Source organism: Phyllobates terribilis, unplaced genomic scaffold, assembly GCF_046119375.1.
Source record: "Phyllobates terribilis strain yellow unplaced genomic scaffold, ASM4611937v1 Scaffold_14__1_contigs__length_39327217, whole genome shotgun sequence".
NCBI classification, from domain to species: domain Eukaryota; kingdom Metazoa; phylum Chordata; class Amphibia; order Anura; family Dendrobatidae; genus Phyllobates; species Phyllobates terribilis.
Window position 1 is genome coordinate 19,664,106 of NW_027362774.1, and position 14,112 is coordinate 19,678,217.

Below are 14,112 nucleotides of genomic sequence, written 5' to 3' on the forward strand. Positions count from 1 at the left end.
GAGGTCTGACCAAAGAGGAGTAAAGACCGATAATGACTTCACGTGATCTAGACTGTATGCTTCTGTTAATACATCCCAGAATTGTATTTGCCTTTTTTGCTGCTGCATCACACTGTTGACTCATGTTCAGTCTATGATCTATTAGTCCTCCATACAGTATAATGGGCCTCGCATAGTCCTCCATACAGAATAATGGGCCTCGCATAGTCCTCCATACAGAATAATGGGCCCACATAGGGGTGGTGGTTCTGATGTCGTGGGCCAAATATAATCACCCTGCGGGCCAGAGTTTGACATGTATGGGCTAGAGCCATGCCCAATGTCCACATGACTCGTCTGCTCTGTGGCCCCTGGCCGGACCCCTGGAATCTCCGTCATGCATCTTCCTCAATGCCTCTTAGTCTGCCGCGGCATCATGCGTGTGTAATGCACAAGGTAATGGTACAGGGGCGGCCGACTAATCGGAGGAGGCACTGGGTCTGCCGCAGGGAGTAGGAGGCTCGCTCTGGTCCAGGGGCCACTGGCCAAGGTCTACAACCCCTCTGCTGTGAGAAGTAAATCGGCAGATCTACAGCCGTCAGTGACAGCAAGCACAGATCCTGACAGCAATGAGGACGTGAAGCTGCAGAACCTTTCACAATTGAGTTTTATTCTAGGTGACTGGAGGAGCCGGTGATCCTTCTGACCTTTTTTCTTAGGGGCGAATAAGTGACCACCATACAGTCCTGGCTCAGAGCTGGGGGTCTGTAACCTTGTACTCCCCCTGATTCTCCGTGCTCCGTATATAAGTGACCGGGTCGCCATGTTCTGGTTCTGAGCCTCGCTGTCTCCTCCGGTTCTAGGTCTCGGCTGCTCCTGTTCGGCAGGTTTCGCTGTCGAGGATTTGGGATCTCCACAAGTGACCTGTAACCAGTGCCCGGTGGTAAGTACCTGGGCTCAGCGCAGTATACGCCGTATCTCTTCATCTACCCGCAGACTGTATTATAGCAGCCCATTAACCCCCCACATGCCGTGATGTTTCCCTCTAGAACACTATTGTGTCCGTGGACCGCAGGATCTGCCTGAGTTGTGCCGGCGGCAGCTGCGCCTGCGCCAGCGGGGAAGCAAAAGGTGAGCTGTGACGCCCTGCGCACCTCATGCTGCTCCATTTGTACCATTATTTCTGACATCTCAGCAAATTTTCGGAGATTTATTTTTTTGTCTTAATTTTTAGACGAAGATTTAATAAACAAAACGACCAGATGCGTCTTATGTACGAAAGGAACACGGCCGAACGCAGCCGGAGACCGGTAAGTAACGTCACCTCCCGGGTCACCGGCCCTCAGCAGGCTCAATGGACACATCCCATGTTGTGCGGCATTACAATGTATCTCGCTGTCTCTTTTCTCCAGGTGTGAACTGTGTCCCCCGACCTATGGCACTGACTGCAGCTGCCCTGCAAGCCAGGAGGTAAGGGTCCCCAATGTCACCGGTCCTGGGGTGCCGGTCACTTCTCTGTCCTGACCCCTTTATTCTTCTCTCTGCAGAGCGGAGGCCTCTGTCTTCCCATCGAGAAACAGGTAACCTCTACCGGCGACAATTACTGACGATGTTACTATGTTCCCACTGCATTTTGTGGAGTAAAAAGACCCCAAAACAAGTGAAATACTGCATCACATCATAGCGATCTTGTGAATCAGGGGCTCAGCAGCTGAGGATACTAGGGATGTAGCGCAGCCTCTTCACAGTGGATGGGGGGAATGTTGGCAGTAAGGGGGTGCTGCCTCAGGATCGGTGGGGTCTCTGTGGTGAGGACCCCTCTGATCATAGTGACCCCATATCTTCATGATGTGCCATCATGTCGCTATCCCTTTAAGTTTTAGTTATATTTCGCTGCCTTTAAGGAGAGACATGGAGTCATCCGTGTGTTGGTATTTCCGCAGGATCTCGTCGGGGTGACCCTATGGGAGTCACTCTACCTGTTTGCCAGTTATGCAGTTTGCCGGGTGAGTGATTATAATACTATACTCGTGGCCGGGGTCGTCAGATATGGGGTCGTTGTGAATATCAGGTGGTCCACATTACTGCCAGCCTAAATAATCTACTGCAGAGAACCCCAATATGGCGGCTCCATCATCCGCCGATCTCATAATCCGTATGTTCATGTCCTCAGGACAACTTCAACGCCAGCGCCTGCCAGGTCCTGGCCAATATGGTCGTCATGAACGTCTTCTCCAGCAGCAGCAAAGCCTTCGAGCTGTACAGCAGCATCAGGCGAGTTGGGGGCCCCGGTCCGGACCTCCGCAGAGCTGGCGCCCCCTGCAGGCCATAACTCAGTTTGGTTTCTCCCTCAGTTCAGCCAATGAATTCCTGCCCCCTGTGATCTACAGTGCGGTCTCTCAGCTGGGCAGCACCGCGCCAACCAACCTGTCCTACCAGAAGAATGCCCAGGTGAGTATCACTGTATAATATAATGTCACCCTGCCTCCAGGTCTCTGCTGGCTGTGAACGGACCAGTCTAATACTTCTCACAGCTGGGGGGTCGCTGCAGTTGTCTGCAGACAATCCTCTGTGAGGTGAACACACTTGTGTCCTGATACATTGTAACAAACTATCAGTGACTATTCCGGTCAGGATACAACTGTAGCAAACCCTGAAGACTTGTTACAATGTATCCGTGATGGTTCTGGGCCGGATACAACTGTAGTAAACCTTGAAGACTTGTTACAATGTATCAGTGATTGTTCCGGGCTGGATATAATGGTATCAAACTGTGAAGACTTGTTACAATGTATCAGTGATGGTTCCGGGCTGGATACAACTGTAGTAAACCCTGAAGCCTTGTTACAATGTATCAGTGATTGTTCCGGGCTGGATATAATGGTATCAAACCCTGAAGACTTGTTACAATGTATCAGTGATGGTTCCGGGCCGGATACAACTGTAGTAAACCTTGAAGACTTGTTACAATGTATCAGTGCTTGTTTCGGGCTGGATATAATGGTATCAAACCCTGAAGACTTGTTACAGTGTATCAGTGATGGTTCCGGGCTGGATACAACTGTAGTAAACCCTGAAGACTTGTTACAATGTATCAGTGATTGTTCCGGGCTGGATATAATGGTATCAAACCCTGAAGACTTGTTACAGTGTATCAGTGATGGTTCCGGGCTGGATACAACTGTAGTAAACCCTGAAGACTTGTTACAATGTATCAGTGATTGTTCCGGGCTGGATACAACTGTATCAAACCCTGAAGACTTGTTACAATGTATCAGTGATGGTTCCGGGCCAGATACAAGTGTAGCAAACCCTGAAGATGTTACACTTTCTTCTTACTGTTAATGAGATGTCGTCCGTCCCACCATGTTCTTCTCGCTCTTCTGTTCCTGACAGATGCAGTTCCGATTGGTGAAATACGACGTCCGTGGGAATTTCTTGGGCTGGGAAACTCTTAAAGGAGACACATTGCAGGTAAGTCAGAAGTGGGCGGCGCTGCAGTGAAAAGCATGGCGGTTGCTACTACTGTTGACCCCTTCCCCTCTTGTCTTGTGTCCTTCAGATGTGTCTGTCTAATCAGAACTCCTTAGATTCTGCCTTGAAGTTCGGAACGAATTACAACCTGTCGGTGAGTTACGTTCCCGCAGCGCTCCAGGTGATTGCGTGCGACTCCGCAGCTCGGCTGCATTCACCTCAGCAAGGCTGACACAAGCCGTGCTCGGAGGAGAACGCAGCCATGTTTGTATGACCCTGGACAACCCCTTTAAGTCACATCCACTTGGGGCAGCACATGAGTGACTCCTTCAGCTGACATGAGCCAATCGGATTCAGGGTCATTTATCATGGCCCGCCCACAAAATAGAAGCAGGCAGCTGGTTGGCTGACTTAAAGAACTAAATTTGCATTAAAGTGACAGTAACACTTTAATCAGCCGCCGCTTTTTTTAAAACTGCAGCTAAAAATGTCTGATATCAGGGGAGAATGAAGAGCAGACAGCTGCCCTGCAATGGCTGATAACAGATTAGAATAGCTCACATGCAGCTGATTAATTACAAATTGCGGTGTTAAGGAGGCCAATAGATCTTACTTTGCTCCTCCTGTCGCCCGCAGTGTTCTCTGCCGGTGTCCGATCTCTTCCAGAAGGTGCCGGAGCCCGTATTTTATGAGTTGTTCCTGCTGTACACCTCCACCAGCGGCGCCGCCATGCTGTGGCCGGTACCCGTGTGGAACGCCAACATCCAGGGCAGCGATGGTAAGTAACCGCCACCGGTCACATTGTGCCGCTCACTGCCCACCTGATCTCCCGTGATCTTGCAGGCACTCTCGGCTCCCGCGCCCTCCGGCGATTTTTCCTGGTTGACGGCATCTCGGACAGACGGGTGAATCTCTCCAGCATTCCCGCCTCAGTCACCATCGCCACCAGCCTGACCCTCAGGTGACGTCGTGATCAGTGCCGCTCGCCCCATAACCAGCTGCTCCCCTCCTCCGCCAGCACTAATCACGTCACCTTTTCCCTTACAGAGTGTACCTGCCGCTGAGCCCCCCGAGCAGCGAGCCCCCCGTCCAGCTGACTGTACATTATGACAGGCTGAGTCTGCAGGCAGCGGCACAGGTACTCCGCCAACGACCAGTCTGCATCATGGATTGTAGACGCCACACTCCAGTCACATCCAAAGCTGCATTCCATCATTTACATCAAAAGCACGAGCGACACTGGGGGGGTGTACTGCTGAGCATTTAATGCCATAAACACTACAACTCCCAGACCTAGAAGGCTCTGCATCCTGTGACTGCAGCTCTGGCTGTGACTGGAGGATGCCCGTCCTGGTCGATACCTTCCATCTGATCCTGTTTATTCCCTATCAGGTGTCATTTGCCGTCACGTACGCGCAGAGCCAGGGGACGTTTAAACGGGACACGGACGTAAGTGATGCCAACAATAATTCGGAGCCAAAGTTAGTTTTTATTTGATAGTTTTATGAAATCTGGTACCTCACTGTTTTCCTGATCTCTGCTTGGTGTCAGTGAATTGAAGCTTTCACATTGACGTCTTAAGTACCCAGCAGTGATTTGTCTTCTTCAGATCACCCTTGCGGTGTTGGGCTCTCTGGCCGCATTATTGGCAATATTGGAGACCAGCACGTGGCTGCGGAGATCGGGGCAGCAGAGCATTGGCATCATGGTAAGCGCAGGCAGCAGCCATCAGTTCCAGCAATAGCACAGTGAGGGGTCTACATGCGCCCCTCACAACCATCGCTCAGCCACGTTATATTATATTTTATATATATATATCTTCTCATAACCTCTTATTTATGTAGGTGATCATTAAATTCCTGGCCTTCCTGTGCGGCACATTGGCAAACACATTCTTCCTTGTGGCTTATGGGATCGCGATCTACTGGCTGATAGCATTTAAGGTAAAAGAATATAACTACTATTATACTGCCCCCTATGTACAAGAATATAACTACTATAATACTGCCCCCTATGTACAAGAATATAACTACTATAATACTGCCCCCTATGTACAAGAATATAACTACTATAATACTGCCCTTATGTACAAGAATATAACTACTATAATACTGCTCCTATGTACAAGAATATAACTACTATAATACTGCCCCCTATGTACCAGAATATAACTACTATAATACAGCCCCTATGTACAAGAATATAACTACTATAATACTGCCCCCTATGTACAAGAATATAACTACTATAATACTGCTCCTATGTACAAGAATATAACTACTATAATAATGCCCCCTATGTACAAGAATATAACTACTATAATACTGCCCCCTATGTACAAGAATATAACTACTATAATACTGCTCCTATGTACAAGAATATAACTACTATAATACTGCTCCCTATGTACAAGAATATAACTACTATAATACTGCCCCCTATGTACAAGAATATAACTACTATAATACTGCCCCTATGTACAAGAATATAACTACTATAATACTACTCCTATGTACAAGACTATAACTACTATAATACTGTTCCCTATGTACGAGAATATAACTACTATAATACTGCCCCCTATGTACAAGAATATAACTACTATAATACTGCCCCCTATGTACAAGAATATAACTACTATAATACTGCCCCCTATGTACAAGAATATAACTACTATAATACTGCTCCCTATGTACGAGAATATAACTACTATAATACTGCCCCCTATGTACAAGAATATAACTACTATAATACTGCCCCCTATGTACAAGAATATAACTACTATAATACTGCTCCTATGTACAAGAATATAACTACTATAATACTGCCCCCTATGTACAAGAATATAACTACTATAATACTGCCCCCTATGTACAAGACTATAACTACTATAATACTGCCCCCTATGCACAAGACTATAAATACTATAATACTGCTCCCTATGTACGAGAATATAACTACTATAATACTGCCCCCTGTGTACGAGAATATAACTACTATAATACTGCCCCCTATGTACAAGAATATAACTACTATAATACTGCCCCCTATGTACAAGAATATAACTACTATAATACTGCCCCCTATGTACAAGAATATAACTACTATAATACTGCCCCCTATGTACAAGAATATAACTACTATAATACTGCCCCTATGTACAAGAATATAACTACTATAATACTGCCCCCTATGTACAAGAATATAACTACTATAATACTGCCCCTATGTACAAGAATATAACGACTATAATACTGCTCCCTATGTACGAGAATATAACTACTATAATACTGCCCCCTGTGTACGAGAATATAACTACTATAATACTGCCCCCTATGTACAAGAATATAACTACTATAATACTGCCCCCTATGTACAAGAATATAACTACTATAATACTGCCCCCTATGTACAAGAATATAACTACTATAATACTGCCCCCTATGTACAAGAATATAACTACTATAATACTGCCCCTATGTACAAGAATATAACTACTATAATACTGCCCCCTATGTACAAGAATATAACTACTATAATACTGCCCCTATGTACAAGAATATAACTACTATAATACTGCCTCCTATGTACAAGAATATAACTACTATAATACTGCCCCCTATGTACAAGAATATAACTACTATAATACTGCCACCTATGTACAAGAATATAACTACTATAATACTGCCTCCTATGTACAAGAATATAACTACTATAATACTGCCCCCTATGTACAAGAATATATCTACTATAATACTGCCACCTATGTACAAGAATATAACTACTATAATACTGCTCCTATGTACAAGAATATAACTACTATAATACAGCCCCCTATGTACAAGAATATAACTACTATAATACTGCCCCTATGTACAAGAATATAACTGCAATACTGGCCCCTATGTACAAGAATATAACTACTATAATACTGCCCCTATGTACAAGAATATAACTACTATAATACTGCTCCTATGTACAAGAATATAACTGCAATACTGGCCCCTATGTACAAGAATATAACTACTATAATACTGCCCCTATGTACAAGAATATAACTACTATAATACTGCCCCCTATGTACAAGAATATAACTACTATAATACTGATCCTATGTACAAGAATATAACTACTATAATACAGCCCCCTATGTACAAGAATATAACTGCAATACTGGCCCCTATGTACAAGAATATAACTACTATAATACTGCCCCTATGTACAAGAATATAACTACTATAATACTGCTCCTATGTACAAGAATATAACTACTATAATACTGCTCCTATGTACAAGAATATAACTACTATAATACTGCCCCCTATGTACAAGAATATAACTACTATAATGCTGCTCCTATGTACAAGAATATAACTACTATAATACTGCCCCCTATGTACAAGAATATAACTACTATAATACTGCCCCTATGTACAAGAATATAACTACTATAATACTGCCCCCTATGTACAAGAATATAACTACTATAATACTGCCCCTATGTACAAGAATATAACGACTATAATACTGCTCCCTATGTACGAGAATATAACTACTATAATACTGCCCCCTGTGTACGAGAATATAACTACTATAATACTGCCCCCTATGTACAAGAATATAACTACTATAATACTGCCCCCTATGTACAAGAATATAACTACTATAATACTGCCCCCTATGTACAAGAATATAACTACTATAATACTGCCCCCTATGTACAAGAATATAACTACTATAATACTGCCCCTATGTACAAGAATATAACTACTATAATACTGCCCCCTATGTACAAGAATATAACTACTATAATACTGCCCCTATGTACAAGAATATAACTACTATAATACTGCCTCCTATGTACAAGAATATAACTACTATAATACTGCCCCCTATGTACAAGAATATAACTACTATAATACTGCCACCTATGTACAAGAATATAACTACTATAATACTGCCTCCTATGTACAAGAATATAACTACTATAATACTGCCCCCTATGTACAAGAATATATCTACTATAATACTGCCACCTATGTACAAGAATATAACTACTATAATACTGCTCCTATGTACAAGAATATAACTACTATAATACAGCCCCCTATGTACAAGAATATAACTACTATAATACTGCCCCTATGTACAAGAATATAACTGCAATACTGGCCCCTATGTACAAGAATATAACTACTATAATACTGCCCCTATGTACAAGAATATAACTACTATAATACTGCTCCTATGTACAAGAATATAACTGCAATACTGGCCCCTATGTACAAGAATATAACTACTATAATACTGCCCCTATGTACAAGAATATAACTACTATAATACTGCCCCCTATGTACAAGAATATAACTACTATAATACTGATCCTATGTACAAGAATATAACTACTATAATACAGCCCCCTATGTACAAGAATATAACTGCAATACTGGCCCCTATGTACAAGAATATAACTACTATAATACTGCCCCTATGTACAAGAATATAACTACTATAATACTGCTCCTATGTACAAGAATATAACTACTATAATACTGCTCCTATGTACAAGAATATAACTACTATAATACTGCCCCCTATGTACAAGAATATAACTACTATAATGCTGCTCCTATGTACAAGAATATAACTACTATAATACTGCCCCCTATGTACAAGAATATAACTACTATAATACTGCCCCTATGTACAGGAATATAACTACTATAATACTGCCCCTATGTACAAGAATATAACTACTATAATACTGCCCCTATGTACAAGAATATAACTACTATACTACTGCCCCCTGTGTACAAAAATATAAATACTAGAATACTGCCCACTATGTACAAGACTATAACTACTATAATACTGCCCCATATGTACAAGAATATAACTACTATAATACTGCCCCCTATGTACAAGAATATAACTACTATAATACTGCCCCCTATGTACAAGACTATAACTACTATAATACTGCCCCCTATGCACAAGAATATAAATACTATAATACTGCCCCCTATGCACAAGAATATAAATACTATAATACTGCCCCCTATGTACAAGAATATAACTACTATAATACTGCTCCCTATGTACGAGAATATAACTACTATAATACTGCTCCCTATGTACAAGAATATAACTACTATAATACTGCCCCCTATGTACAAGAATATAAATACTATAATACTGCCCCCTATGTACAAGAATATAACGACTATAATACTGCTCCCTATGTACGAGAATATAACTACTATAATACTGCTCGTATGTACAAGAATATAACTACTATAATACTACTCCTATCTACACGAATATAGCTACTATAATACTGCCCCTATGTACAAGAATATAACTACTACAATACTGCTCGTATGTACAAGAATATAACTACTATATTACTGCCCCCTATGTACAAGAATATAACTACTATAATACTGCTCCTATATACAAGAATATAACTACTATAATACTGCTCCCTATGTATAAGAATATAACTACTATAATACTGCCCCTATGTACAAGAATATAACTACTATAATACTGCTCCCTATGTACAAGAATATAACTACTATAATATTGCCCCTATGTACAAGAATATAACTACTATAATACTGCTCCCTATGTACGAGAATATAACTACTATAATACTGCCCCCTGTGTACGAGAATATAACTACTATAATACTGCCCCCTATGTACAAGAATATAACTACTATAATACTGCCCCCTATGTACAAGAATATAACTACTATAATACTGCCCCCTATGTACAAGAATATAACTACTATAATACTGCCCCCTATGTACAAGAATATAACTACTATAATACTGCCCCCTATGTACAAGAATATAACTACTATAATACTGCCCCCTATGTACAAGAATATAACTACTATAATACTGCCCCTATGTACAAGAATATAACTACTATAATACTGCCTCCTATGTACAAGAATATAACTACTATAATACTGCCCCCTATGTACAAGAATATAACTACTATAATACTGCCACCTATGTACAAGAATATAACTACTATAATACTGCCACCTATGTACAAGAATATAACTACTATAATACTGCCCCCTATGTACAAGAATATATCTACTATAATACTGCCCCTATGTACAAGAATATAACTGCAATACTGGCCCCTATGTACAAGAATATAACTACTATAATACTGCCCCTATGTACAAGAATATAACTACTATAATACTGCCCCCTATGTACAAGAATATAACTACTATAATACTGCTCCCTATGTACGAGAATATAACTACTATAATACTGCTCCCTATGTACAAGAATATAACTACTATAATACTGCCCCCTATGTACAAGAATATAAATACTATAATACTGCCCCCTATGTACAAGAATATAACGACTATAATACTGCTCCCTATGTACGAGAATATAACTACTATAATACTGCCCCCTGTGTACGAGAATATAAATACTATAATACTGCCCCCTATGTACAAGAATATAACTACTATAATACTGCCCCCTATGTACGAGAATATAAATACTATAATACTGCCCCCTATGTACAAGAATATAACTACTATAATAATGCCCCCTATGTACAAGAATATAACTACTATAATAATGCCCCCTATGTACAAGAATATAACTACTATAATACTGCCCCTATGTACAAGAATATAACGACTATAATACTGCTCCCTATGTACGAGAATATAACTACTATAATACTGCCCCCTGTGTACGAGAATATAACTACTATAATACTGCCCCCTATGTACGAGAATATAACTACTATAATACTGCCCCCTATGTACAAGAATATAACTACTATAATACTGCCCCCTATGTACAAGAATATAACTACTATAATACTGCCCCTATGTACAAGAATATAACTACTATAATACTGCCCCTATGTACAAGAATATAACTACTATAATACTGCCCCCTATGTACAAGAATATAACTACTATAATACTGCCCCCTATGTACAAGAATATAACTACTATAATACTGCCCCTATGTACAAGAATATAACGACTATAATACTGCTCCCTATGTACGAGAATATAACTACTATAATACTGCCCCCTGTGTACGAGAATATAACTACTATAATACTGCCCCCTATGTACAAGAATATAACTACTATAATACTGCCCCCTATGTACAAGAATATAACTACTATAATACTGCCCCCTATGTACAAGAATATAACTACTATAATACTGCCCCCTATGTACAAGAATATAACTACTATAATACTGCCCCTATGTACAAGAATATAACTACTATAATACTGCCCCCTATGTACAAGAATATAACTACTATAATACTGCCCCTATGTACAAGAATATAACGACTATAATACTGCTCCCTATGTACGAGAATATAACTACTATAATACTGCTCCCTATGTACGAGAATATAACTACTATAATACTGCTCCCTATGTACAAGAATATAACTACTATAATACTGCTCCTATATACAAGAATATAACTACTATAATACTACTCCTATCTACACGAATATAGCTACTATAATACTGCCCCTATGTACAAGAATATAACTACTATAATACTGCTCGTATGTACAAGAATATAACTACTATAATACTACTCCTATCTACACGAATATAGCTACTATAATACTGCCCCTATGTACAAGAATATAACTACTACAATACTGCTCGTATGTACAAGAATATAACTACTATAATACTGCTCCTATAGACAAGAATATAACTACTATAATACTGCTCCTATAGACAAGAATATAACTACTATAATACTGCTCCTATAGACAAGAATATAACTACTATATAATACTGCTCGTATGTACAAGAATATAACTACTATAATACTGCTCCCTATGTACAAGAATATAACTACTATAATACTGCCCCTATGTACAAGAATATAACTACTATATTACTGCCCCCTATGTACAAGAATCTAACTACTATAATACTGCTCCTATATACAAGAATATAACTACTATAATACTGCTCCCTATGTATAAGAATATAACTACTATAATACTGCCCCTATGTACAAGAATATAACTACTATAATACTGCTCCCTATGTACAAGAATATAACTACTATAATACTGCTCCTATATACAAGAATTTAACTACTATAATACTGCTCCCTATGTACAAGAATATAACTACTATAATATTGCCCCTATGTACAAGAATATAACTACTATAATACTGCTCCCTATGTATAGGAATATAACTACTATAATACTGACCCTATGTACAAGAATATAACTACTATAATACTGCTCCTATGTACAAGAATATAACTACTATAATACTGCTCCTATATACAAGAATATAACATCTATAATACTGCCCCCTATATACAAGAATATAACAACTATAATACTGCCCCCTATATGCAAGAATATAACTACTATAATACTGCTCCTATGTACAAGAATATAACTACTATAATACTGCTCCTATGTACAAGAATATAACTACTATAATACTGCTCCTATGTACAAGAATATAACTACTATAATACTGCCCCCTATGTACAAGAATATAACTACTATAATACTGCTCCTATGTACAAGAATATAACTACTATAATACTGCCCCCTATATACAAGAATATAACTTCTATAATACTGCTCCTATGTACAAGAATATAACTACTATAATACTGCTCCTAAGTACAAGAATATAACTACTATAATACTGCACCCTATGTACAAGAATATAACTACTATAATACTGCCCCTATGTACAAGAATATAACTACTATAATACTGCTCCTATGTAGAAGAATATAACTACTATAATACTGCCCCTATGTACAAGAATATAACTACTATAATACTGCCCTTATGTACAAGAATATAACTACTATAATACTGCCCCCTATGTACAAGAATATAACTACTATAATACTGCCCCTATGTACAAGAATATAACGACTATAATACTGCCCCTATGTACAAGAATATAACTACTATAATACTGCTCCTATATACAAGAATTTAACTACTATAATGCTGCTCCTATGTAGAAGAATATAACTACTATAATACTACTCCTATGTACAAGAATATAACTACTATAATACTACTCCTATGTACAAGAATATAACTACTATAATACTGCTCCTATGTACAAGACTATAACTACTATAATACTGCTCCTATGTACAAGAATATAACTACTATAATACTGCTCCTATGTACAAGACTATAACTACTATAATACTACTCCTATGTACAAGAATATAACTACTATAATACTGCCCCTATGTACAAGAATATAACTACTATAATACTACTCCTATGTACAAGAATATAACTACTATAATACTACTCCTATGTACAAGAATATAACTACTATAATACTGCTCCTATGTACAAGACTATAACTACTATAATACTGCTCCTATGTACAAGAATATAACTACTATAATACTGCTCCTATGTACAAGACTATAACTACTATAATACTACTCCTATGTACAAGAATATAACTACTATAATCATGCTCCTGTGTACAAGAATATAACTACTATAATACTGCCCCTATGTACAAGAATATAACTACTATAATACTGCTCCTATGTACAAGAATATAACTACTATAATACTGCCCCCTATGTACAAGAATATATCTACT

At 39.1% G+C, this 14,112-nt stretch overlaps 1 protein-coding gene across 1 annotated transcript in view; it reads left to right on the top strand.

Annotated features, from left to right (window-relative positions):
* The window catches only part of LOC141175798 (meckelin-like), a 35,992-nt gene that overhangs the window by 3,554 nt on the left and 18,326 nt on the right, over window positions 1-14,112 (top strand). Inside the window, exons 2-17 of the mRNA XM_073659734.1 lie at window positions 843-922; window positions 1,029-1,110; window positions 1,214-1,289; window positions 1,392-1,449; window positions 1,527-1,559; window positions 1,923-1,985; window positions 2,153-2,253; window positions 2,334-2,430; window positions 3,376-3,453; window positions 3,542-3,607; window positions 4,090-4,231; window positions 4,297-4,414; window positions 4,501-4,591; window positions 4,846-4,902; window positions 5,063-5,161; window positions 5,298-5,396. Of these exons, the coding sequence (XP_073515835.1) occupies window positions 843-922; window positions 1,029-1,110; window positions 1,214-1,289; window positions 1,392-1,449; window positions 1,527-1,559; window positions 1,923-1,985; window positions 2,153-2,253; window positions 2,334-2,430; window positions 3,376-3,453; window positions 3,542-3,607; window positions 4,090-4,231; window positions 4,297-4,414; window positions 4,501-4,591; window positions 4,846-4,902; window positions 5,063-5,161; window positions 5,298-5,396 (1,340 nt within the window). The remainder of the gene's footprint in view (window positions 1-842; window positions 923-1,028; window positions 1,111-1,213; window positions 1,290-1,391; window positions 1,450-1,526; window positions 1,560-1,922; window positions 1,986-2,152; window positions 2,254-2,333; window positions 2,431-3,375; window positions 3,454-3,541; window positions 3,608-4,089; window positions 4,232-4,296; window positions 4,415-4,500; window positions 4,592-4,845; window positions 4,903-5,062; window positions 5,162-5,297; window positions 5,397-14,112) is intronic.